We start from the raw sequence: 23,696 nt of genomic DNA, 5'->3' as shown, positions 1-23,696 counted from the left end.
TGTAGCTATACTTAAAGTACCAAAAGTAGAAAGTAGTCATTATGCAGAATATCCCATTTCAAGTTTTCAAGAGCTTGTAGATCGGCTATTTTCAAATGAAATGTATATAGGGCTGAGGTGTATGTTCTGTAATAATAATCAAAATCTACAAAGTAACTATATATAGCAACAAGAGTTTCCAAATAATTGTAGTGTAGTAAAAGTACAATATTTGCCTCTGAGATGTAGTGGAGTATAAGTAAAAGTATTGGAAATTCGAAGTACTCAAGTAGCCTATAAAACACAAATACCTCAAAATTGTACTTAAGTACAGTACTTAAGTAAATGTACTTAATACTTTCCACCACTGCACGCATGCAATATGACTTTCAATTGACCACACTGCCTCTTGACATTCGATCTGGGCCAGATCATCTGGCCATGCAGCCATTAACATATTTTCAGCTACATTAGTGTGCCGTGACAGCAGAGCAAACGCTACTGAGTGAGGAGGATATCGGGACTCGGAAGTTCACGGTCATCTTTACAGCTGCATGGTCGAAGCGCTCAAATTCTATAAACCGGAAAATAAAGAAACTGTACAATGAGGACTTCAGCACCATGGACAGCGCTAGCGTTCCTGCTGCTTCCAGGCGCACTGCAGGCTTGTACAGGTACAAACTTAAAATCCAGGAGGGGCGAGATCTCGCTGTCTCTCCAAATATCTCCAAGTTTCAACGCACAGAACAGTATAGTGAAAATAGCAGAGCTGTAGTATATAGTGTTCCTCCTTTTGAATTAATTGTTCACTGCAATGATGGTCAGACAAGACAACCAGTGCTTTTAATTCAACCTTTCTGCAGGTTCACTATAGTGGCAGCATTAGAGCCGTTACAGGTGCATCCAATGCAGTAATTAATTGCAAAGCATAGCCAATCACTACAATGTTCTAATTAAATGTTGTCATAACATTACAGTGAGCTTGTAGATCAGCTATTTTCAGTATTTTAAAATGTAAAAATGCAGAAAGTTGCATCCAATAAATTTCACATTTCACAATTACTGTCACACTTTCTATTAACCTGCATTTTCCCCAGTGCTTTTTAAAATTGTTTACAAAATTAATAACATGCTTTTTCTATAAATGTCTTTCTAGTGAAGAAACTTGGCGGCAGCGCCGGTCGGTTTGGCAACGCCACCTTGGTGCGTCTCTCTGAGTTTCTGAGTGCCGGCTATAAGAAGGGAGTTCGACCTGTGAGAGACTGGCGCATGTCCACCATGGTGGCAATAGACCTCATGGTCTACTCTATCCTCAATGTGGTAAGTTAAGTTAAATATACTGCACAACAGGGGTGGGGGTATATTTATTAAGTCAAAATTCTAAATTTACTTGAATAAATTGGTGTGAAAATGTACTTACAATAGGCTACCAAAAGTAGAAAGTACCCTAGTACCCTATAATATAATGAGTTTGTAGAGCTTGTAGATGGAATGTAGTATATAGGCTACTGAAAATACTCCAGTAAAGTAAAATAACTAAAACTATGACAAATGACAAATACAATATATTATTTATGTTCCAACTTCCAATTCTTTACCTTTGTAGTAATAACTATATTCATGCAATATACCCAATTATCCCAGTTATTCCTCTATTGAAATAATATTAAGGTAATATAAACACACTCCTGTTCTAAGTGTACTGTATTGACACATCCACAAACGACCGTGTGTGACGGTCAATACATACACAAAACAATACACACAGACAATACATACACACAGACGTGTATGTATTGTATGCGATTGTGTGCGTGCTTGCATGTGTGTGAGTGAGTGCATTTGTGTGTGCATGTGTGCGCTCACGCTCACAGAAGTGTTAATTATGTCCTGGTTTACCACTATACAGGATGAAAAGAACCAGGTGCTGACAACCTATATATGGTACAGACAGGTAGGATCAATAACATGTCACAATTTCACCAAAGAATTACATGTTGCATTCGTAACTGCTGCCTGAACTGTATAATTATGGTGAATTTCCAACTGCTATACTGCTCACCTTTCGCTGATTCTTGCGAACATGTCAGGCATGGACTGACGAGTTCCTGGTGTGGAACCCAGAGGACTTTGACGAGGTCAAACAGGTGTCTATACCCACCGCTAACGTATGGGTCCCTGACATCCTCATCAATGAGTTGTAAGTACAGAACATCATTGTTCTTGTTAAGCGTTGATCTTGCATCAATGCTATCTAAGACCTGTGGTCCTCAAACATTTTCATGGCCAGAACCCCCAAAATGGTATCGTTGCTGTCGGGAGGAAACCACTCCATTTTTGAGACCCTTTATGTCTGTGTGTTGGAGTTAGGTGGTTTCTTCCCGACAGCAGAGATATGCATTATTCTGTGGAACCCCATCAGAAATGTATTTGCTGCCCAGGGACCCCCATAGGATTTGTTTTTCTTCCCCTTTTTAATTTGAGTTTTATTCCTCCAATTATTTGTGTTGTGACTCCTCTCATTCTTTCTGCAGTGTAGATGTTGGGAAGTCTCCCGACATTCCCTATGTGTATGTGACACATGACGGACTGGTGCGCAATTACAAACCCATCCAAGTGGTGACTGCCTGCACTCTAAACATCTACAACTTCCCCTTTGACGTTCAGAAGTGTAGCCTCACCTTCCAGAGCTGGCTCCACACCAGTAAGATAAACAATTTCACTATTAAAAACAATTAAATAAAAGTGTACATGCTATAATTATGTTTGAGAATAGTCTGCCTCCAACACTACTGTATATGTAAACTAAAGTCCCTGCTCAAATGTATTTAATCGTTCGTGTTGTAAGAATAGAAATGGCTACAGTAATGATTCTTCCCATGGAATGGAATGCTGGCAAGTTTGTAAATCAACACTGCACAATAACCACTGACAAAGTATCCAATAATAATTATGAAACGTATTTACATTTCAATTAAAACGACAGAGAAGAAACGTTAACATTATACGCTTCTGCAAACCACTGATATGTTGCTTCATTGCAAGGCCGATAAGCCATATGCAATTGCACGGTCCTGTACGATAATACTCAGATAATATCTCATGATCATTTCAAGCTTAGGGCTTGCAAATTGGCCATTTTCACTATTTCTGTAGGCCACCAATGTGAAACAACGAAGTATAATACAGGGTTATTAATAGACTTTTGAATGATCGACTATTTTCCTGATTAACCAAATTTTGGTTAATCAGGAAAATAGTCGATCATTCAAAAGTCTATTAATAACCCTGTATTATACTTCGTTGTTATATTAAAAAAATGCTCCATACTAGATAGATAGATACAGTAGATAGATAGATAGATAGATTTCTTTCAAATTAAAAACAACATAATGGTGATGCCTTCAACATGTAGTTAATGACATCAACATCACCCTGATGAGAAGCCCTGAAGAACTCAGTGAAGACAAGAGTCTGTTCATGAACCAGGGGGAGTGGGAGCTCCTCCACATTCTGTCCAAATACAAGTCCTTCAGCCTGGACAACGTAGACTCCTATGCAGAGATGAAGTTCCATGTAAGTACATCGTGTGCATTACAAGAACAAAAAGAAAGAAAGAAACACTATTTGTACAATTTATCAAATGTTTTCTGTTTGCGATTATGACGGCCACGATTTCTCTGTTCAGAAACATTTGGAAGGGAATTCTACAATTTTCATACTTTGCTGTGAGAAAGGATTTCTTACAGCAATGTATGAAAATTGTAGAGGGAAAGGAATACAAGATTAAATTAAAAATGAACCCACGTCTACGGCTTATGTTGAGCAAAGACAAGATCAGACATTATACATGACCAACAGCCTATGAACACAACATTTTGTAATGGAAGACTTGGGTGAATTGGGTGAGGTATTTTGCGATGCCTGGACTTAATTTTCTTAAACTTTCTAACCATATTGCACATCTGACCAAAACTCTAACCAAATGATCTTGGTTCCAACTCATTGGTTCCAACTTCCAAAACAATCAGGCACCCACAACACATTATTTTGTATGTGTACTGTCTACAATTACAACATTTCAAGGACGTCTCTTTCTTTAGCGTTAGTTTTGGTAAACTTCACAATTTTCTTTCTCTCCCCATTTTCTGAAAAAGTAATGGCTATAGGGACAGCATGGTGGCACAACGTTTAGCCCTGTTGCCTCACAGGAAGAAGGTCCTGGGTTCCATCCCTGGTGGCGGTGGCCTTTTTGAGTGGAGTTTGCGTGTTCAGTTGTGTTTCCTCTGGGTACTTCTGGTTTTCTCCAAAACCAAAAGACATGCATATTAAGTACATACTCCTGCTAGTGTCCTTGACCAAGGTACTGCCATTACAACTGGAGTTGTTCCCTGAGCGCTGCACTGGCTGCTCCTAAAGTAGTTAAGGATGGGTTAAATGCAGAGGACAAATATCCCCTAAGGGAATAATAAAGTATGCCTTAACATTTATAGGCTACAGGAAAAGAACAGAAAAATAGCCAAAAAGGAACACAAAAAAAGAAATCAAAAACTGGCCCGGGGCCAGACGGCTGGTGTATAGCCGTCTGGGCACCTAGGCTGCTGGTGCCGCCTGACAGCGTGTTGCAGGTTCGACTCCCGATCCCGACAGCCTTTGCTGCGTGTCATTCCCCATCTCTTTCTCACCATTTCCTGTCAGACTGCTGTATCTATCAATAAAGGCATAACAAAAGCCCAAGAAACCAGAAAACTAAATCTTTTCTGTCAATACAACTGCAACTTGTATAGGTGGTGATCCGACGGAGGCCTCTGTTCTACACTGTGAACCTGCTGCTGCCCAGCATCTTCCTGATGGTGATGGATGTGGTGGGCTTCTATCTGCCTCCCGACAGCGGAGAGAGGGTGTCCTTCAAGATCACACTCCTGCTGGGCTACTCCGTCTTCCTCATCATCGTGTCCGACACGCTGCCCGCCACGGCCATCGGAACCCCACTGATAGGTGTGGCCATGAGATGCATCATGCTACACGCTTCATTTAGAACCCGCCGCGTGGAGTGTGCCGAAAATACAATAGCAGATCTACACAAGCTCACTGAGCTTGTGTGGTTCTGCAATTTTCAGCACGTGACATCGTCATACGACCACATTATATATCAGGCTGCATGCTCGTCGGTTTGCATCTATATTGAGGGTCTTGAAACATAATTATTATTATTTAAATTTTGAATAAGAATTTGAAGGTTTCAGAAACCTTAGGTTAGGTTTGAAGGCGTTTTTAGAATCGGCTTCAGGTGTAATGGGTTATGCCTGCAGAAACAGTTTTGCTGATTTGTTTTATTTTCTATCTATGCAACCAAACAAAAACTTAGCTTAGGCATTACTTTGTTGTTGTTGTAAAACTTTGTCTCTATTCCCCGTGAGCAGTGACCAACCCTTGATATTTATATACTGTATATCTGGGACCAAAAACTACATTATACAATCCTCAGTGGTAATTTAACTCGTACAAATGGAACCAAATGAACCAAACCGTAAGTGTCCATTTTGTTCCTAGCTATCAATCAATTTACTTGGGGACCCCCTGCGGGACGCCCTCAACGGACCCCTGGCGGACCCCATAATGATGCGACTCCTATAACTCACCTTTCCTATAGGTGTGTACTTTGTGGTGTGCATGGCTCTCCTGGTCATCAGCCTGACAGAAACGGTTCTGATCGTGCGCCTGGTGCACAAGCAGGACCTGCAGCCCCCCGTGCCCCAATGGGTCAAGCACCTGGTGCTGGAGAGAGCCCCCATCCTCTTCTGCATCCACAAGAAGCACCGTCTGTGCTCCATGCTGTCCTCCGACTCCTCTGACCTTGAGCGCTACAAAGACAACAATTTTGGGCCAGGTAAATTAATCAGAGCATTGAATGCTACCGCAACCGTCTCCAGCGCTAAATGTTATATTGTGGCGTTTCCGAGAAATTCTCAATTTTAACTCTCTAACCCTAAGGAGAAATTCGAAATTCTAACCCTAACCCTAACCTCAGTCTTAACCGGCCACGTAAGTCCCCTAACGTCATATCAGTCTTAACCGGCCACGTAGTCAGTTAACCCTGGTGCAATCAGATTGGGTCTTCAAGATCATCGTCGTTTGCTAAATGTGTACTGAGAGCACAACTTCTACAGACACCCTTTTCTATTCATGGGAGGTCCCTTAGCCTTTGACCTTGCAGGGCCTCACTACAAGGCAGTAGTCTCGTGACCCTGATGGGGGAGGCATACGGGTGCCACACCTTGCCCAAGGGTGACCCGGAACTATGTAAGGCAGGGGCGTTCAGCTCCCTGAGGCTTTATATACGAGCCCACATACCAGAGACCAGTGGAACTATATGTTAGGCATAGAGAGAAGAGTGTGGAAATTGGACAGGTTATTACGGTATTTACTTTTGGAGACTCAGAATTGATTAAAGTTTTCAAGAGGTTATATTAGTCACTCGCTCATACAAGTATGTGCAGTGAGATGTTAACTCTGCTAACAATATAATATTAAACAAACAATTAACAGGGTAAAATGCCACACAAAATATATGCAAGTTTTCCTGTCATTGCTATAACGAAATAATGAAAACAAAAAAATAAAAAATAAAAAATGAACTAAATAAAAACTACAATAAAAAAATCAAAAACTATAACTAAGTCAAACTGTATTGTGTGTTTATAAAACAAAATGAAATTATAGACAAAATGCCCTTAGTTTTAGTTTGTGGACAGTTGCCGCCAACTTCATCTGTAACTGAATACATTTTGAAATGCTATATTTTGTTACGTTTTTATTACACAATACTTGCCTATTCAATCTGGCACATGACAAGAACTAACGCAAAGTATAAAAAAACTAAAACTAACACCAAAACGAATATAAACTAAAACTATAACTAAAACTAAATAGCATTTTCAAACCAATCAAAACTAGCAAATCCGCTCTAAAAAAAAAATAATTAGACATACAAGAACGAACTAAAACTAAACAAAAATGAAAACTTCAAAACTATTCTAACCTTTGCATTGCCATGGTTCACACCACAGCTCCGTGCTCTCACCATCACACATGTGAGCTGGGGGGCCGAGGAGGGGGCAGCCTCCACAGCGAGAGAGAAGGAGGGCTGCTGGGCTTGGCTCCGTCCCGGGACCCCGCGCTGCCCGTCATGGACAACATCCTGCAGGAGGTGACCACCATACGCCACTTCCTGGAGAAGAGGGACAAGTGCAACGAGATCGCCAAGGAGTGGCTGCAGGTGGGCTACGTGCTGGACGTGCTGCTGTTCCGGGTGTACCTGGTGGCCATGGTGGCCTACACCATCACACTGGGCACGCTGTGGTCCGTGTGGCAGACCGCCTGAGCTGCACCACTGTCCCGCATACTGTCCCTGTCGACTGACGGCAAATTCAAAGGAAAAGAGGGCGCAGTTTTTCCTTAATTTTTTGACAATGGGTTCTCAGATTGCTGTAAACATGATACTAGCACAGCAATGGCTGCTAGGGCATCTGTCTCTCGTGTATAGCTACATGGCGCTAACATTGATCGGGTTAGGTTAGGCCGGGGATCTATAGCCATGATGAAACATGTACAGTAGGCACATGAATGGCATCAAATCCAAACCTGTGGGCTGGAGCACACTGGTGGACAGTGAGGATATTGCAAGTGGGCCCCCAAATAATTGGCAAAACGTTACGTTTTAAATCCCTTAGACTCCCGTTGACGTTATTGACGTAATTAATCACAAAATCCAGCACTACCGTTGACGTTATTGACGTAATATTATTATTTATTTATTTTTATATCACACATTTCAAATATGTGGTCTAAACCTGGCAAAAGGCACAATCAGCTGCTATTAGGGGTGGCAATCAAATGTATTGACCATCTGCTCCCTCACTGTAATGTAACACCATGCACTTACTGTAATTATAAGTGCACTTTTTGGGACCTGATCCAGAAAATGTTGGGAACTACTGCTAGGTGATTTGGTTACCAAAGGCTACCAAATGGTATAAATGTTTTAATATAACTAATTTGTAATATTATCAGCGTGGAGTAGATGGGAACATCAATGAATCGATGTCATGCTGTATTGAAGGGGAACATGAAGAGGTCTTGAGAGAACACATTGGGAGGAGATGGTAGAGGTCGATGACCCAGTGTTGGATCTTGTTAGTGTCAGTGTGGTGTGATCATTTTAAGAAAGAAATTAGTCTGATTTACAAATACATTAACTCTATACATATACATACCGTATAGCGTGTTTTTATACTAACTACAACATTCAACACTTTTATACTCAGATAACATAACCTCTGCTGTACACCAAAGCTGCTTGTTGTGTAATATGTACTGTAATTTCTTCTTTAAACACATTCTACAGAAAGTCACTTGAAATCACTGAAAATAGATGATCTAGATCTGTCATTTTCATGAAAGTTGCCTCAGAATATGGTTTGAGAGGTTAGATCCATCAACCAGAAAGGCTCAGTTGAGAGCAAAATCTCCACCAGATAAATTTACACTGACACAGTCATGTCAAACTGTCCAATGTCCAATATTATAACTTCATTAAGAGGACATTGTATAGTTATGACTTTATTTAATGTTTTTGATGACATAATACAGTATTACTTTCCCCCGCTTTTTATGGATTTTGTTTTTTTCTTGATGGTGGCAAAAGAACTGTCTCAAGTTTCTTATCTGAATAACAATATGTATTTTGTTGATATAATGAAGTATGTATTCGTTTTTGTGAAACAATTTGCGTGACAATGTAATAATTTTTTTGGATTACTGAACTATTGTAGGCTTCTTGAGAGACTTCATATAGTTAAAGGAGTACTTTTTCTATCAATTAGACAATAATTTGACCTGGGTGGCTGCTCAGTAGAGTCTCCTACTGGATAGATTCCGCCAGTCATCGCCAGTCATCAAATCATTGGCTTAGGAATGCGATTTTATTCTTAGAAAATCTCTGTGAATTCAAGGCTTCGCGGGGTGCGTATATAGAAAGTAAGTCATTGTTTGAGTGAATTACTTCTTTAAGCCACATGAATATGTTCTGAACAAGTTGGAGTCTCTGCCTCTGCACTTAAAGCTGATTTGATTTTAATTAATAAAATATTATTTTAACCAATCTGTATGGTTGAGTATGTTAATGCAGTAAATCTAGCACACCTGGCTGCAGTTGTTGGAGGTGGTCTCCGCGGACAGCACAGAGCTGAACACAAGAGAAATGGGCTCCTTTGCGGAGAATTACATTTAATTATTATTAATGAAGTATATCAATTGTATCTTTGACTATTAGTCTTATTAAAGTACAATTTAATTACACACACGAGGTGGTCCACTGCTTCTACCGCAAAGACTAAAACACATGGCTACAATAGAAAAAAATATTTATGCATATATTTATGCAGTTATAGTTTCTTGGTGGGGATGGGGGATGGGGGATCTCTCTGTGATGAGATTGAGTTGAGAGCTTTGGGACTGAATGCAGGAGTGACCATGATATGATACTGACCATGATACTGACATGATACCAAGCATGATACTGACCATGATAGTGACCATGATACTCACATACATGATACTGAACATGACAATAAGCTACCTGGCCAGGCGGAGACTAGTTGTGATTATAACAACAATCATACTGCAATAGATTGCACAAGCCACTGGGTGGAGCAATGCTCCACCACATCAGTTGCCCCAAGTGGCACACAGATATCACATTCATCCTAAACATGGTCTGAGTCTAAAGACAGGTCATAAATGTATTAGGTGTGCAACATGTAATCGAACAAATTGATATCATTTTAAAGAATATGTGATAATCGTTCATTTAATCAAATAATCTATTGTGTCTGGGTAGCTCGGTAGAGCCATTTCCTTTGGAGTTTGGACCACAAGGTAAGATGTTGGATCTTGGACCCCTCCAACCCATTGTATGAATGGTGGTGAGAGGACAGCCAAGTCCTGATTTAAGGCAACAAACTCACACAAAACGAATTAACTAAGGAAAGTAACTATAGGGTTCTCAAACTCTGTCATGACAATTTTTGTTTAGTTTTAGTTCGTTCTTGTATGTCTAATTATTATTTTTTAGAGTGGATTTGCTAGTTTTGATTGGTTTTTATGCTTGAAAATGCTATTTAGTTATAGTTATAGTTTATATTCGTTTTGTCGTTAGTTTTAGTTCTTTTATACTTTGTGTTAGTTCTTGTCATGTGCCAGATTGAATAGGTAAGTATTGTGTAATAAAAACGTAACAAAATATAGCATTTCAAAATGTATTCAGTTACAGATGAAGTTGGCGGCAACTGTCCACAAACTAAAACTAAGGGCATTTTGTCTATAATTTAATTTCGTTTTATGTCCCTTTTACTATTGATACCCTTGATACTATTAACTAGATCAGTAATGAAATTGTGCTTGTCAATGTAAATGCAAAATGACATGACTATAATTACAACATTGTTAAATGTAGAGATATGTTTACTCTCTCATCAACAAATAGGGTCACATGGTCTTTCCTTTGGCAACATTTGAACTTGAGTGACATTGAAAGGTCAAAGCCATGGTCACGCAGTTTAAACCAGTTAAGCTCTGGATGTAAAAAAGTTAAAACTATTAAAAAATAGTATAGCAGAGCTTAGCCTTGGACATCTGCTTTTCCGGATACCCGTTAAATTGTTATGCTGTCAATTGTCCATTGATTGTGTGTTTTTATTTTGAAGGCATGTCTTCAACAATAAAAACATATAATTAAACTTTTGGAATTATTTAATTGTGACTGTATTGAATCAATATTGGTTGTACAGAATAGTTGCCCTGGAATGAACACATGAGTGTTTATTTTCCTCATGAAACTGGGTTTTATAGAAGGGTGAATATTAAAAGTATATTGTACATTAAAGAGAAATCAACACAAAATATAAATGTAATTAAGTACAATATATTCAAACTCGTATGAACCGTTTTAATATTTTTTTTTTTACGACAGTACAGTGTTAACTTTATTGCTGAAATTATACTTAAATGAATTGATGACAGTATATTGAGACTTTTCATCTTGCATTGTGTCGATAGTTTATCATTAATTATAATTTCCATACAGTAGATTAGTTTTATGATGTTTTTGGAAAGAATATGTCATGGCCTTTATTGTGCATTATCATATAGCCTAATGTATGATGTTTCGGAGCAACATACATACTGTAAATTGGCATCATGTAGTGTCATTGTTGCGGAAACTATCCACAGAGATGTGAAACTATGTGATGGTGAATTACATTTGGAGAGCACTAGAGGGCGCCATCAACTGACCAGGAGGATCCACAAATGAGCTGTTACAACATTACACACATCTCTACAAAACCACACGCACGAGCGCACACGCACACAGACAGACACAGACACACAATCAAAAGGCCTGAGGTGGTCCCCAGCTAAATGATGGAGAGTTAAATTATTGTTAAACATCTGCATTACTTAATTTACAAGAATTCTACACATTAGAGAATGTAGAAGAATTGTTATTTTGATCAACTGTTGTTTCACCTATGGTAGTATGGTACCAACATCAACACAGCATGGAATTGTGGACAAAACCTTATCCAACCTTATCTTTAGTTTTCGGTCGGCTAAATCTCATCAAATGCCGAAAATGTAATGGGTAAGTGAAAAAGGATGAAAACCATAAGTAAGTAAACCGTAAGTCCGACGGTCGGTCGGTCCCACGGTCAGTCGTTAGTCCGAGGGGTAGGTCGGTAAGTCCCACGGTCAGTCGTTAGTCTGACGGGTAGGTCGGTAAGTCCCACGGTCAGTCGTTAGTCTGACGGTAGGTCGGTAAGTCCCACGGTCAGTCGTTAGTCTGACGGTAGGTCGGTAAGTCCCACGGTCAGTCGTTAGTCTGACGGGTAGGTCGGTAAGTCCCACGGTCAGTCGTTAGTCTGACGGTAGGTCGGTAAGTCCCACGGTCAGTCGTTAGTCTGACGGTAGGTCGGTAAGTCCCACGGTCAGTCGTTAGTCTGACGGTAGGTCGGTAAGTCCCACGGTCAGTCGTTAGTCTGACGGTAGGTCGGTAAGTCCCACGGTCAGTCGTTAGTCTGACGGTATAGGTCGGTAAGTCCCACGGTCAGTCGTTAGTCTGACGGTAGGTCGGTAAGTCCCACGGTCAGTCGTTAGTCTGACGGGTAGGTCGGTAAGTCCCACGGTCAGTCGTTAGTCTGACGGTATAGGTCGGTAAGTCCCACGGTCAGTCGTTAGTCTGACGGTAGGTCGGTAAGTCCCACGGTCAGTCGTTAGTCTGACAGGTAGGTCGGTAAGTCCCACGGTCAGTCGTTAGTCTGACGGTATAGGTCGGTAAGTCCCACGGTCAGTCGTTAGTTCGATGGGTAGGTCGGTAAGTCCCACGGTCAGTCGTTAGTCCGATGGGTAGGTCGGTAAGTCCCACGGTCAGTCGTTAGTCTGACGGTAGGTCGGTAAGTCCCACGGTCAGTCGTTAGTCTGACGGTATAGGTCGGTAAGTCCCACGGTCAGTCGTTAGTCTGACGGTATAGGTCGGTAAGTCCCACGGTCAGTCGTTAGTCTGACGGTAGGTCGGTAAGTCCCACGGTCAGTCGTTAGTCTGACGGTATAGGTCGGTAAGTCCCACGGTCAGTCGTTAGTCTGACGGTATAGGTCGGTAAGTCCCACGGTCAGTCGTTAGTCCGATGGGTAGGTCGGTAAGTCCCACGGTCAGTCGTTAGTCTGACGGTATAGGTCGGTAAGTCCCACGGTCAGTCGTTAGTTCGGTTTCTGACTTACCGACCGGTCGGCTCTATTGGATTTCGCCCTCCCTCCCTTATAGCTGGCATGGAAACCATTAAATGGCTATTCACCTATTTTCTCCCCGCATATAAGTAAACTGCACTGCACAGTGCACACAAGTTGGAACATATTCAATTCACTGAAAGATTCATTTCTAGTAGCCACACAACCTTGTTTCGCATTTTGCTTGGTCATTTAATGACCAAGTAAAATAAGAATATACCGCTAATAGTGAGCTAATCTACAAGCTCACAGTGCATCGCAATGTGACACGTTGTGAGCCTGGCGATCGGCTATTAACATGTTTGAATAATGTCATAATGTACATTTTCCCTTCACAGAAAATGTAATGTAGTCAAAAAGTACAATATTGTCCTTGAAATATAGTGGAATGAAAGTGCAATGTATTAAAAAAATACAAATACCGAAGTAAAGTAAAGATACTTAAGTAAAGATAAGATGTAATAAGTAACAGTAGTGAAGCAAATGTAGGTTGTTTGTTAGTGGCTGAGCAGCAGAGGACAGAATGAAAACAGTGACGGCACTGATGAGGCCTGTTGCTCTAAGACTCTGATCAGCAGTGTTAGAGGCATCCATGTTGTTTTTTTCCACTCAGAAACAAGATCAATACTTAGCCAAGGTGCGTGCGTGCGTGTGTGTGTGTATTAGTTTGTTCATCTGTCCTAAGTATAAAGTGACTGAGTGCTTACATTGAAGCAGGGGGTGGGGTGGGGTGGGGTGGGGGGTGGGAGGTTAGAGCTAAGCATAACGATTAAGACTGGTGGATGTTAGGAAATGGATGTCAGCGGAATGTCCACAGATGTGTGTGTGTGTGTGTGTGTGTGTGTGTGTGTGTGTGTGTGTGTGTGTGTGTGTGTGTGTGTGTGTGTGTGTGTACCATTGTTTTATGTTAAACATTTTTTTTCTCATTATAAATCGAGTTTAATGAGAAGACAAGTTTAGGATTATAGGCTTTTTGAGGTTAGGTTTAGGGCTAGAGTTCCGTCCGTACATAGGTAGGCTAGTAAGTCAGACTCCAGGGTTATGGCAAAGGGGAAAGGTAGAAATACGCCATTCATTAAGGAGCTGTCTGAAAATGTTAATGTCCTCACAAGTATAGCAATATACTAACCGGTGTGTGGGTGTGTGTTTGTGTGTGTGTTTCTGTGTGCGTGCGTGCGCGTGGTTACAGAAAGCGCTGGCTACCGCTTACAGATCCAGGCTTAGCTGACAAAACAATCCAGAAGGGATTTGGACACCACTGGACCCCCCATTCCCCCCAGCCCACCCTCCCCGTCCGCCATGGTCCTTTTCAACAAACCCTGACTGTCCCCTTCCTCCCCGGTCATGAGATCATATCTGGGTCAAAGAGCAGCTGAAAGATGGGACCCCCTGCTCCCACACAATGCTCATTCACCACCCCCCCCCCGCCCCCCCACCCCCCCATTCACTGGCCCCTGGCCTGCCTTGTCCCAAGTATCCCACGCACGGACACAGTCCATATGGGGGTGGTGAACAAAACAATACAAACTCCCCAAAGAGGAGCTTCTCTAAATACTTAACCCACGTTAACTCTCGTGTCTCTACATAACATTAGATTTATATACCAGTAAGACGCCTGAGGGCGAGAAGCCACCTCGCCCTTCAGGGCGAGGTTGCGTGCCTGCATCCGCCTGGGTGACAGCAGACTGCTGGGCGAGCGCTGGCGCTTTGGTATGGGGGTCAGATCAACTTTGGGGCAGGCCCGTCTAGAGTTTGAATGTACAGGTATCAGTCAAAAGGGAGACATTGAAGAAGAAGGATGGATGGGGAAGGATCAACATATGGAATGGAACAGGTCAGTTCCATATATGGAGATCTAAGGGTTTGAGGTTTGAGGTCAGATGTAGAGTTCCTGGCCAATGTTGATGACATCAGGGATCTCCATAATGGGCTTAATATTGATGACATCAGGGATCTCCATCCCTGATGATGTCACGTGATGTCACATGCTCTATCCCTGATGATGTCACGTGATGTCACGTGCCCGGTACACAAACTGACGGGAAATGCACGGTTCCATTAAGTGTGACCTTCGGTCGCAACAATTATATTATTTACAAGGTTTTCTCCCGCAAAATCTGAACAATTTTCAAAACAAATGTAACAAATAAAGTAAATTTTGAATGTTGAACTACAAGCTCACAAATGCACTACATAGTACTACGGGAGTGTATCTTTGTTTGGGGCACTAGACCATCCTATGTCCAGCTTTGAGGGTTTGTGTAAACACAAACATTGAAGACGAAGGTGAGGGAGCAAATTATGATTGGCCGGAATGAGATGATCTATGATGATGTATGATGATAAGACCGCCCCTCACTTCACACAGGTGTGATTTTTTTCAAGTCATCAACAACCACCAACGGCCTTCTCTGAGGAATTTGTTTTGCTGCATGAGCTGAAAAATCACACTTCTGTGAAGTGAGGGGCGCCTGGTAATGTTTGTCTTAAGTGCTATAAACAAACATTAAAAGTCCATAGATTCCAACGGTGCCAACACAAACATTAAACGCCATTAACAATAAAGAGACATGACGTAATGAGGTACATTATGACGTAAACTGTCCCTTCATTGTCAATGGCGTTTACAAAAGAAACATTGAACTAAAGACACAAATGAAACCTGTGTATACTGTAGGATATATAATATTAATATGCGTGTGCTCAGTTTTTTTGAGTGTGCTGGGCGGCCACATCACAGAGCACATGTGTGGCTAATTTACAAACGACCACCTAGTTAAAACATGCATGGGCAAATACTGTAGGTAAATGATGAACACTTGTATGGTCATGTACTAAATGCTTGCCTTGCTAGCTTAGCTTTCGCCCACGGGGAGAGCTTGAGACGACGCAGTGATACACTCACACTGGACAACCCTGAGTAGGGTCGGTCAGTGCGGGCACTCGGCACACCCGGGGCGCAGCGCACTAGATTTACCAACAACAACGCACTGAGTGCACTGAACGGGCACTTTTGGAAATAATACACTGAGTGCGAATTTCCGAACACACCCCTACTCACTGCTCACCCCAACACATCTCTGTTTTTGAGCAGTGCCTAGCCGCTCCATTACGAAGCTATGTACGTATGCATGTCTGTCTCTGTACGTCTGAGCACGGACAGCTGTAACACCTCGCTAATACCGCTAGATGGTACTGTTGCAGTGACACACACACACACACACACACACACACACACACACACACACACACACACACACACACACACACACACACACAAGGGAGGAGTTACTAAACAACATCACTGAGTAGGTTATGATCTAAAAGGGGAGTAAGCGTCCACATGTTGGGTTTGACTCAACCAGTGATACCAGATCACCACGGCTGTTTCCTCAGATTATGTGGCGGTGCGCGGTGGAACTCCAACGATGGAATATTATCCACTGATGGAAATGTAACATGATGATGATGACACCACTATCATCACCATCTGAACGGGGATTTAAATCCACTTGCGCGTCTGCTGCAATTCCAGTGTAAATATTTAAGTAGGTTGGGTCAGCGGACGGGAAGGGAAGGTCTTGGGAGGCTCTGTGTGGTGGGATGTGTCGTCTGTCCTCTACCCTAACCTCTGATTGCAACATGAATGTAATCACATTGAGAGAGAGGGAGAGGGAGAGAGGGGTGGTGGGGGGGGGGGGGGGGGGTTCAGTAGGGAGATCTGGTGAGAAGTTCTTTAAAGAAGAAAAGTAGGACGAGCAAAGAGGGGAGACGGCAAACAAAAGCTGGAGAGAGAGACAGACTGTGTATTTATGATCTTTTTATAAAAGATAATATCGAACTTAAAACACATGATGAAACCTCGGAGTGAAAACAGCAACAAAGAGCGTTATTGCAGCTGAAACCGGCCTGTGCTTTCAGTCTGTGTTGTCCATCTCCTCCTCTATCCTCCTCCTCCCGAGCGTGGAAACACAAAGCAGAAGCCTTTGTGTCTCGGCTCACTTCCCCTCTAATGACAATAAGGGACGAGGGCGATAGAGGCACGCACCCTGCATATCTAATGACGAGCCTTTACGACCTCCACAACAAGAGAGGAAACTGGTTCGTTGATGCTCCGCCACATGGCGGTGTCGCGGCTTCCGGGAAAACGGTCGACCTATGAGCTCACAGCATGCCGCGTCCGCGAACCACTGTGAGCTTACAGATCTGCTGTCTTCCGACGCGTGACACCGCCGTACGGCAAAGTATATATTGGCCCTGGCCTGATCCCAATGAGGCTTGAGTGAGTGTGCCAGCTATAAGCAACTGCCGTCTTTGTGTGGTACTAGAGAAGGCGTGGAAATAGCCCGGTACATGATGCGTTGTGTGAGGTCGAGGAGGTACATGCGTTATGTGAGCCCATTCGGCACCACCTGGTGTACAGTAACAGGAACTCGGCTTGGCTCCTCCCCTTTGCTCCTCCCCATAGTCCACGTCCTCGTGCTTCTGTGTGTATTCCTACTAACAACAACACTACATAACATGCGTTAGTAGCAGAATCACTCGTGAGAGAATAATAAAGCACTGGCCGGCTCTCAAACTGTTTCATGTCAAGATTAAGAACCCCTGAATTGCTATGAGCCACATCTGAATTCTGAAAACATTTTTGTGCCACGGAGCTCATAATAATAGAAGATTTGTGTTAAAAAAAATTCAAAATGTTTGAAAGTAGATCTACAAGGTCATGTAGAAATAGAGTAAAAGTGGTTAAACACGGTGTGCTGTGATGCTCTGACTGTCTAACAGGTCTAACTCATCATGCTGGTGAGTTGGGAGTCCTGACTCCTCGGGACCCCTGGAACTCAAGGACCTCTGGAGGGTCCCCATACCCCACTTTGGGAACCACCGCTAGCCTATATAAGGTAACAAGATAACAATTGGGTGGCATTTGGGTGGCTGCTGGCTGGGGGGGGCAGAGTTCTCTGCTTTGATAATGCATCCTTCTCTAATTAAAACGTGTTGAAACATCGGGTGCTGGAAGTGAAACACTGGTACACCGCTTGTACCCTCGGCGCAACGCTTTGACCTTCAAAACGACCCCCCCTCCCCTCCTCGCTGCCGCGGGAGGATTGGCTGTAGCGGGCAGCAGCAGTCTGCTGACTGCACAGAGGCATCCAGCAGCACACATCAACTCCACATCAGGCTAAATGGGGCTTGTTTCCACACTCTCTACTGCTCACTGTTAGTCTGTCTGGTTAATGGCTGGAAGCATCCAGCATGAAGAAAAACGCAAACCCCATTGTCCCTGGTACATTCTGCTCTGGGCCCAGCAGGGGGTGCTGTAGTAAGTACTCAACAACCAACCAACACAACTATACAAGCCTTCTAGGATCCAAAGTGGATCCAGCCAGGTCAGGATGCTAGGCTTCAGCATCATCAGGCCTGCTGCCTGCAGTGGGTGAAGGTTACTAAGAACAACATATACTCAAGGACTCTTAGAGCTGTAGTGTATAAGCTCAACTTTTACATACTTTTTGTTTTACTTTATGTTATGTTTCTACAAGAAGTCTACACAATTAGAGAATGTAGAATTGTTATTTTGATCAACGTTTGCCTGTCATCTCTCCTAATGTTACCAACATCAATACAGCATGGAATATTGGACAAAATATCACCCAACGACAATACAATATATATAATTATATAGTTTTGGGGTAGAGGGGCTAAATGTCATCAAATGGTGGTCCGTGGCTCAAATGCAGAATCAATAATGGGCCTTAATATGAAATTAACCAATACACCATTATTTGGCTATGATTCCATGCTTTCATAGAAAGAAAAAAAAAACCCTCAATGACAGTCATTCTAATAAAAGTATAGTCACATTTTGCCTTTCAATAATTGAAAGGCAACACACAGACTAGACTAGAGTGACATACATTGGGATATTTGCTATTGTGATCTGGCATAAGTGTTATAATATAAATATAATCGGATCGGGAAAGATCGGGACATCCCTAGTACGTACATACTGTACACACACGTACAGAGACATGGTGCATTTATGGATAGCCTTTCAACCTGTAACAGAGTACTTTCATAACGAGGTGTTATAGTTTCTGTATTTAATCCAAGTACTTTCTTCCAACCCCTGCTCGGCTGTCACTTAACATCCCACTCACGCAGCGTCCAACAGAGACCCACATTACACTCACACTCCCACAGGCCAAGGACAGTCATACAGCGAGCGAGAGAGAGAGTATTACTTCATATTGAACTTGATTTAATACCCAACTGCCTGGCAAGGCTTTTGTGAGATTATAGGGCAACTTAAGTGACTAAAGATATTTAATATAGATGTAGCCTACTGAGTACAGCATGGTTTATTGCTCATCCAACCCCACCCATGAAGACCAATCCATTCACATCGCTCCTACCATCAGAATTAATGCTATAGAACACACAGTCTGTGTCTATCGTATATGCCGTCTTTCTGCCTCTATCCAGTAGTGTACACACACACACACACACACACACACACACACACACACACACACACACACACACACACACACACACACACACACACACACACACACACACACACACGCACACACACACACACACACAAAGAGAGAGAGAGAGAGAGAGAGAGAAGAGAAGATACACAGACATGGTTAAGAAGGGGTGAGGACTCAGAAGTGGAGTGTTTGCCAGGAAAAGTGGGACACGGAGAAACTCCTATCGAGACACACAGAGAGAGAGAGAGAGAGAGAGAGAGAGAGAGAGTTTGTGTGTGAGAGAGGAAGACAGACTAAAAAAGAAGAGAATTAGAGTGCAAGATGGAGAGAGAGACATAGACACAAGAGAGAAAGAGTGCTTGTTAGTCTACCTGTTTACTTGTTGTGTTCATTACCTCACTTCTATCTGTAGCTAGAATGAAAAACAGTAGGAGGGAGCTGTGATACACCCCCCCCCACACACACACACACACACGGAGAGTTGGTAACCAAGTGGACCCGTATAGATCTTTAACTCTTGAGAGTGTAGAATTAAACCAAATGGACCTGTATGGGTCCATTTGGTTTCATTTTACATTCTCAGTTACATTGTTAAACATCTTCATTACTTAATCTACAAGAAGTCTACACATTTAGAGAATGTAGAATTGTTATTTTGATCAACGTCTGCCTGTCATCTCTCCTAATGTTACCAACATCAATAAAGCATGGAATTTTGGACAAAATCTCATCCAACGACAATACAATAGTTTTGGGGTCTGAGGGGCTAAATGTCATCAAATGGTGGTCCGTGGCTCAAATGCAGAATCAATAATGGGCCTTAATATGAAAAGGGTTGAAAACCACATAATTAAATGGATGAGCAACAGCAGACACAGTGCTACAGTGCCAGTTATGTGGGCCAGGGACCAATGAACAGCAGTGTAAACAGCACTTCCTGTGGACACTAATGGCCATCATGCCTGCTTTGTAGCCTACAGTATACTTGCCCAAATGTGCTGACCTCATCACATTTGTGATGACGACTATGGACGGTTTGAGCCCAAGGAGTGTTTTTTGTGCAAAACTAATGCTTGGAATGGATTCAGAATCATGAAAATCCTCTAGTCTGACATGCCATATGCTACTACATGCTACTAAATGCCTACTTAAAGAATGATGACATTTTGAATGTTTTGCCTTATACAGGTTGTTAATGGTATGGTCACATATTATGCTAACTCAAATTGCTCAACGTGCAACTTTTAGCAACCAAGCTTAATCTCATCTGCTAAGCCTATTGATGACATTTGAATCATAAAAGTATATACCTCCAACCAACATTTCTGGGTCTAACATGGGACCTATGGGGGCTTCCAGTAGACTACAGAACACAGCAGAGCTATGAGCTTGTAGATATTGTAGCTATGTACGTAGCTATTTCACTGTTTCCCAAACAGTGGGTCGGCACTGCCACCACTGCCACCCTTAGATCTCCATATATGGAGCTGATCTGACATTCCATGTTGATCTGACCTCATCAAACCCTATACACTCAAGACACGCTCCATATAGCCAGTGCTTCTCGCCCTCAGGCGTCTTACTGATATAACAATATAGAAACTATATACAGTGACAATATTTCCTCTGTGTGTATATACTTACTGTGTATATTCAACTGTATTGATTTAATTATTAATTCTGTGTGTTACCTATTATTCATTTCACGGCTTTATTTGATTTTACATCAAGTACATAGCCTATATATAGTAGATAATTAATTCATTTAGTATATTCATAAAAATAAAATTGTTAATCTCAACAGTTTGTGGAAATTAAGCAAATTATGGCTGTATTCATTATTTCTTACAATAGTTTTAAAATGTCATTTATATTTATTTTAGGTTTTATGACCTCAATTACACCCACACAACCGGAACATTCTGTGGTCTGGGGTTTTCTCTGTGTTCTGAAGCCTTTTGAGCTGCAATGAAAACAGGTAAAATCCCTCAACAGTGACATCTGCTGGCAAATTCATATATCAGTCATATATGGGATTTGTGGACTCACCTCACAGGCACAGGAACAGAAAACCCCAGACCACCGAAGATCTACTGAAGATTAAAAGTTCAGGGTTTGGGTGCAATTGAGCTCAGAAAACCTAAAAAAAAGGAGAAAATACAAAAACTTAATTTTTTGATGTGACGATCCCTTTGACAGAGGTTAAAGTAAAGTAAAAACACGACAAACCATCAGCGTTCTTAACCCATTCAGACTGTACGATGTGTGGGAACGTCATAACTAATCCAACCGACGGATCCAAAGGACGTGTATCAATTTTCATTGATATCAAACGAGAGAAAAATATTCAGATACAGAGTAAAAGTGGCCATATCTTCCCGGCACCCCGAACTTCTATTTTGAAAGAAATCCCACCGCTGATTGTGTTAATGAATTATAATATTTGAGATTTAAAACATTCCATAATTCTAGTCCAGTCTAATCACACAAATGCCAACAAAATGTAGTAATTTGCAGAGTAAAGTTGTTCTAATTACTGCTACAGCAGTGTTTTGACAGTGCCATCTGCCGTTCCATCACATTCACAATTTACAGAGAGAACAAACCCAACTAGGTCTGGTCTAGACGGCTTTATATTATACATCATTATTAGGGAGGTGCACAAGTTGATGTGATCCGCGCAACTAATCTGATTTATCACTTGTGCACTTATGCGTTGTGTTGCCTCACAGAGCGTTTCTGGGGCGCAACACCCGGTACAAATATAGCTATCAGGCTTTTTAGCTGTTCACATGTATCACATCAATAATCTGGAAAGCAATTGTACTTTTCTGAAAAGGCAAATCTACATCAGGGTCTCACTCTCTACTATAAGCAGAAACTTTTTCACCTTATAACTCGTCTAACTTCTGCCTCATTTGTATGTTATTTTTGGAAGCTAGGCTACATTAAAACAATTTGGGGAACAAATTGTGAGCAAGAAAGATGGTTTAAGACGGATGCACTGAAGTCCATTTTTTATCTTTATTTGTTCTTCTAACTGCAGATTGAAAAGTATACAACTGAACATCATGACTTTCTTTTTTTATTATGAGACTCATAAATAAAAATACAAAAAAAGTCCACTACAAAAACAATCTACTGTTAGTAGGATGTAAAAAAGAAAAAAAAAAAAAACTTTCTTTTCACTATCAAAGGCACAACATTGACTTTAGTGACAACATGGAGAGAGAACCTGCAGCATTTAAGTCTTTTATTTTAACTTTTTTATTTTTTTCACACTCCATCAGAGAACACTGAAATGTTACAAAGAGATGTGTCTGATTTCTACATGGAAAGAAAAAAAACAAAACCAAAACAAAAGAAACAACCTCTATATCAACAGACAGTGGCTATAGATTGGTGGCACAGCTCGACAAGTAAAAGGTACTGCCACGGAAATAGCACGTTGTCGCTGGAAAAGACGAAGGACCTTTGCAAAGCTCTAATGCAAAAAAATAAAAAAATAAAATCAAAATCAAAATGTTTTATACAAATGACAACCAAAAGGTAAAGAAAATAAAAATAATAATAATTATAATTGGGCACCTTCTAAGATTAGGCTAAGATTAGGTGCTGAGGTAGACGAAAACTATAACAATTCAAATCATAATAAAAAATAAAATAAAGAAAAACACTTTTCTTAATACAGAGCAACTTGACTGGCACTTGTGCTGTCACAATGGAGGAGAGAAATATAGCACAGACAAGCCAGAGAGAGAAGGGGGGGGGGGGGCGGAGGGGAGACATAGGGAGAGAGAAAGAGGTAAAGAGGGAGAGAGAGAAAGAGGGAGAGAGAAGACAGAGAATGAGACAGAAGAGAGAAAAGCTTCGTTACATAAAAAGCTTCGTTATGCTTGGTCCGACAGGGCGATTGGTCCTCAGTGCTAATATAAAAAATACCATGTCTTGGTGCTTTGTTACTCAAAACAGTTTTTAGTCTAGACCTCAATGGCACATGCATGGCACACTGCATGAAATGGCTACTTTGTTCTAGAAACACCACATCAAAACACAGAGTGCCCACCCCAGGGATGTCATGAGTCCTGTTCAAGACCACTTTTCAATGTCCCATTGAAAATGAGCTTTTCTTTTTTTTTAGGGGGGGGGGGGGGGGGGGGCTAAAGTACTTAAAATGTAATAATAATAAAATAAAATGTAAAAAAATGAAATAAAACAAAGCATAAGGGGATAATTCTTAACCACTTAAAACCCTGGTGTCCCTATTTTGGGCACATTTTTAAAAAATAACAAAAAAATGGAAATCTCAACATCTCCCCCCCAAAGAATAAAATAACCTAATCTACAAGCTCACATGGTAACACAATGAAGACA

At 41.6% G+C, this 23,696-nt stretch overlaps 2 protein-coding genes across 2 annotated transcripts in view; both read left to right on the top strand.

Moving 5' to 3' along the window:
* The window catches only part of cyb5d2 (cytochrome b5 domain containing 2), a 592,339-nt gene that overhangs the window by 134,626 nt on the left and 434,017 nt on the right, over positions 1–23,696 (top strand). The gene's annotated exons all lie outside the window — the stretch shown is intronic.
* Positions 584–7,363, top strand: htr3a (5-hydroxytryptamine (serotonin) receptor 3A; the record flags this gene model as incomplete). Its single annotated transcript, XM_080780881.1, has 9 exons — positions 584–653; positions 1,136–1,299; positions 1,889–1,933; positions 2,070–2,179; positions 2,514–2,683; positions 3,395–3,555; positions 4,767–4,977; positions 5,633–5,869; positions 7,050–7,363. The coding sequence occupies 9 exons, from the start codon at positions 584–586 to the stop codon at positions 7,361–7,363; spliced, it is 1,482 nt and encodes a 493-aa protein (XP_080637007.1).

Source organism: Protomyctophum bolini, assembly GCF_963924005.1.
Source record: "Protomyctophum bolini genome assembly, chromosome: 13".
Classification (NCBI taxonomy): domain Eukaryota; kingdom Metazoa; phylum Chordata; class Actinopteri; order Myctophiformes; family Myctophidae; genus Protomyctophum; species Protomyctophum bolini.
Note: the sequence above shows the minus strand (reverse complement) of the source record. Positions and strands in the feature narration are given on the sequence as shown.